At 35.5% G+C, this 4,767-nt stretch overlaps 1 protein-coding gene across 1 annotated transcript; it reads left to right on the forward strand.

The window, feature by feature from the left end:
- The first annotated feature begins 2,139 nt into the window (after window positions 1–2,139).
- Window positions 2,140–3,540, forward strand: LOC106475762 (pre-mRNA-splicing factor ATP-dependent RNA helicase DEAH1-like). The gene is made up of 2 exons (XM_013936438.1): window positions 2,140–2,424; window positions 2,830–3,540. Exons 1-2 carry the CDS (start codon window positions 2,140–2,142, stop codon window positions 3,538–3,540), a joined length of 996 nt encoding a protein of 331 aa, XP_013791892.1.
- Window positions 3,541–4,767: the final 1,227 nt, after the last annotated feature.

The following is a 4,767-nucleotide window of genomic DNA, read 5'->3' on the forward strand; positions in this document are numbered from 1 at the left end:
CTTTTAATAGGAACACTGATGCATTTTGTGCCATTAAAGGGAACAATGACCAAAGTTCAAGGGACGTAAAGACACCTAAACAATCTTTTAATAGGAACACTGATGCATTTTGTGCCATTAAAGGGAACAATGACCAAAGTTCAAGGGACGTAAAGACACCTAAACAATCTTTTAATAGAAACACTGATCCATTTGGTGCCATTAAAGGGAACAATGACCAAAGTTCAAGGGACGTAAAGACACCTAAACAATCTTTTAATAGAAACACTGATCCATTTGGTGCCATTAAAGGGAACAATGACCAAAGTTCAAGGGACGTAAAGACACCTAAACAATCTTTTAATAGAAACACTGATGCCTTTGGTGCCATTAAAGGGAACAATGACCAAAGTTCAAGGACCATAAATGATAATATTCAGTGCTTTATGAAACACAAATCCAATGTGTTTGGCAAGCCATCAAGGATCCAAATTAGAAAAGGTCAACAAAAGGACTCTTTTAAAAGTGAGCATGACAAAGAAACACAGTCACACAAAGAGCCATCGGCTTCGTTTAAAAGATCAAGGTATCGTAAACGTGAAGGCAAGAAACCATGTCATGGTTACACGAAGTCTAAGCCTTCTGAATCATTAAGTTTATTATCATTCAATACATATAATGTAATAGCTAGTTCAACTGTTGAAGATGGTGCAGTTGATGTGACTAGTGAATGTGAAATAGAAGAAAGCTCTTCAGAATATTCAATCTGTACATCAGGAGAAGAAGATTCTCCCGTTTCTGACAGCCTCAGCACAGAAGAACCATTTAGTGAGGAAGAAGAATATCAAGAACAAAATGAGAAAAACATGAACAGTGATGATAGACTTAGGAGAGTCCAGGGGTGTGTTGCAGTGTACTGGGATATTGAAAATTGTCCAGTTCCTGCTTCCAAATCAGCTGCAGGTATTGTGTGTAAAATACGAGAAACATTTTATGAAGGAAGAAATGAATTTCAAATCCTAGTTGCCTGTGATGTAACAATGTTTAGTGACAAGAAAAACTTAGTACAAGAACTTACTGACGCTCAAGTGACAATTTCTCATGTAAGTGCAAAAGATAAAAATGCTGCAGACCAAAAGCTGAAGGGAGCTTTGAGAGATTTTGGCGAATTTTGTAGGAAGCGGAAATCCAGTTCACGCTTAATCTTAATTTCAGGGGATTCAGATTTTACATCTGATTTACATTACCTTCGATATAAACTAGGTATTAATGTGGTGTTAATACACAATGAGATGGCAAGAAAATCGTTGTTAGACATTCCTAATGAACAATTTCATTACAGTGAGTTCATTAAAGATATTCCTAGTGAAGCAAAAGATAATAGTTCCATTTGTGTTCATCTACAAAACCTTCCTAGTGGCATTTCACAAAAACAGTTAAAGGGTGAGATTTCAAAGTTAATAACAAATACTAATGGAAGACTGAAAGAGGTATCAGGGTGTGAGGCTTATGTTCAGTTTCATAATATTGCATCAGCAGACAGGTTTATAAAACGTTCGAATGGGCAAAAAATGTTAGGAAGTGAGATAACTGTAGAGCTATCATCAAAAACCAAAACCTTGGATATAAATAAGATGAAAAGTGGAGAGTTATTACCAGAGAAGAAAGAAAGTAAAACAATAAATAAAATCCAACCAATGACAGAACAAGTGACAAATGTAAATACGATAGATAAAACTCGAAATACTGATGAAACCATTGTAATAATTGAAAGTAAAGAATGTATTTCTGATGTAGACGTATGGATGTCTTATTTAAAACACAATTTAAAGCAAGAAATCAGCTCATTAGAATTGATGAACGCTCAACACAAAAGTGGAATTACAATCTTTTGCAGATTTTTAAGTCAGAATAAAGCAAAAAAGGCAGCGTCTCTCTTACATACAAATCACGCCAAAGGACTGAATACTTTAGAGGTCAAAGGTGTAGTGAAGAAAGAGGGAGAAAGGACTTACTGTAGCATGGAAGATCAAACATCACACACCTATCGGTGTTCTCAGTTTATGATGGAAAAAAAAAGAAAAAATGATAGGAAAACATGTAGAGAAGATAAAAATATTAAAAGAGAAGCTTCAGGAAGGTAAGGGTCGTTTACGTTCTATGCCACAGTCGATCAACATTACAGAATATGCCTTAGTTACAGATGAAATTAGGGCCTTGGAGGGGAGGATTAAACTGTTGGAAGAGGAAAAACAGGAGTTTTTGAGATTTGTTCAAACTAAAGTAGATGACGTCGGTTGTGTTCAACTAACTTCAGCAACAGAGATTGAAGGTTTTGTTACAGAAATGAAACAAGATTTTATAAGAGAGATTCACTGTCTAGATGAAGGCTTACCAATTTACAGCAAGAGATGTGAAATATTAGTTATGATCAAGGAAAACCAGGTGAGCTTACTTTTAGCGGACTCTGGATCAGGAAAAAGTTCACAAGTCGTGCAATACTTGTGGCGATCTGGTTTGATTCCAAATAAGAAGATAATCTGTACACAGCCAAAAAAAAATAAGAGCTATGTCACTTGCAAAGTATGTGAGTGGACAGTTAGGTTTTCCCCCAGGAGGAGTTGTTGGTTACGATGTGGACATGAATTCCAAACAAAAGAAGGAAACAAAAATTTTATTCACAACTGATTATTGTTTCTAAGGAGAGCTGATAAAGATGAATATTTTTCAGAATGTGGCTGTATCATCATTGACGAGTATTTTCACTGATGTACTAATGGCTGTTATCAAGCGCTGTCTTCCATACAGGTTATTATTAACTTGAGTATTACAAATCCGTTTGTTTTTAAGAATTACTTTGGTTTAGATGACAAAGCTATCCTAACAATCCCTAGTAAAAGGTTTCCTGTAGAGGTTGTGTGGAGAAGCAGTGACATCCAGAAAAAACACAACTACGTGGTAGAAGCTGTAGAGCAAGCCATTGAAGTACACGAGAAGGAACCGCCAGGGGATATTATCATTTTTCTAACCTCATCTACAGAAACAGAAAAAGCTGTGTCTCTATTACAAAATGAAATAAGAGAAACAAATAAGTGGAAAGATTTATTTTGCTTTCAAATTCATGAACAGCAAGATATTCAAGATCAACAAGAAGTGTTTAAACAAGCACCAAAAGGGAAAAGAAAGATAATTTTTGCCACAAATATTGCTGAATCTTCTATTGTCGTAGATGGTGTGACCTATGTAATAGACTCGGGGATGGTCAGAAACGTGCAGTACTTCCCACAGAAGAATGCCAGTACTCTTGTTGTTTGTTTACAATCAAAATGTTCGGCAGAACAGAGAAAAAGTTGTGCAGGTAGAACTCAAACTGGTAAATGTTTTCGACTTTTTAGTAAAGCAAATTATGAAAACATGGATCCTGATACTATTCCTGAGATCATGAGAATAGATATTTCCACGGCATTATTAAAAATCAAAAATGTTTTTTCTGGTAACCATCTTCTGTTTGATTTTGTGGAAAATCCCCCAGAGGAAAACCTGAAACGATCATACGGCTAGCGCAGATAGCCCTCGTGTAGCTTTGCGCGAAATTCAAAACAAACAATTAATTCAAGTTTTCAACTCGTTAATTTTTCAGATTCTTCTGTATACTTAGGTGAAAGAACTTTTAACTCAAGTCCTCTGTTTGATTTTCTCCCCATCTTTCAGGTGATAATGTACACACAAAGTGAAAGATATTTTGAATATTTAATATATCTAACTGATTGTGCCAGGAATTGACACCCATTGTTTTGTTTTCTTTTTGCTTCAGAATTTGGAGTTTGATTGAGACTTCTGTATTCAGTTCAGAAATTTCATATACACACCTGATGTCTTCCCACCCGGTTTGTTTTGAGATAAGTTTTGCAAGATAAGTCTATTTTGTTATGGATGACCTTACCTCTGGCTGTGGCTTTTTGGTCATGTTTTTTTTGGGCGATTTTTTGACCTGTAAGGATATGTAATACGAGATCTCTTTGCGACAAGTGACGATTTTATAGATTCATTTGATCCTGTTCATTTCACTTTTTGAGCTGCACTTTAATCATTATGATCCATTAGCTTCCTTGGCCCATTCCCAGAATAGTGATAATTTGTTCTGTAAGAATTGAGTTTCGTTCCTGCTTCTAAAACGAACCTAGTCCGTAACTCACTTAAATCTTCTCATATTCTGTTTTGTGAATTTGTTTTCTTCTGCCATGTATTCATACTTATATGAAATAAGAAACTTGGGATCACTTTTTAACGATTCTGTGACCCATGGTGACAGATTGAGGAAACTGTTCTTTATTTTCGATATTTGTGGTTTGTCCTCCATACTACCAGTTTTAACCAAATCCTTTACATCTGGACATGTAGGTTCTTTTAGTTGAAGACGTTAATCATAAGAGTCGAGAATTTGTATCAGGTTCTTATTTTTGTCTTTTTGGTTCTGAAGCACAACTAAGATTTTTGTTCTTTTCTATTTTGTCATCGTATTTGATATTTAATGTCAAAATGGGAGATGTCCATTTGTTAGTCCCTCCATAAATGTAGAGTGGTCAGTAAATAGCTAATTTGAATTTTGTGGACTTTATGTTTTATTTCATAATGTTTTGTGTTACCTTTTCCTTGGTGACGAGAATCAGTTTTTTGTACAGTTTGGCTTCGGCGTCTTAACTGTTCATCGGAATTGTCAATGCCTGGGTTCAGCTCTTAACTGTTTACCAGGATCTTCAATGCCCGGGTTCGGTGCCTCAACTGTTG

This window comes from Limulus polyphemus, unplaced genomic scaffold, assembly GCF_000517525.1.
Source record: "Limulus polyphemus unplaced genomic scaffold, Limulus_polyphemus-2.1.2 Scaffold9122, whole genome shotgun sequence".
Classification (NCBI taxonomy): domain Eukaryota; kingdom Metazoa; phylum Arthropoda; class Merostomata; order Xiphosura; family Limulidae; genus Limulus; species Limulus polyphemus.

What these genes read in the sequence shown, in the direction of transcription:
- LOC106475762 (XM_013936438.1), top strand. Translation starts at nt 2,140, where the DNA reads ATGCCACAGTCGATCAACATTACAGAATATGCCTTAGTTACAGATGAA. An exon ending in TTATGATCAAGGAAAACCAG is followed by an intron (nt 2,425 to 2,829) that starts GTGAGCTTACTT and finishes TTTGTTTTTAAG; the next exon opens with AATTACTTTGGTTTAGATGA.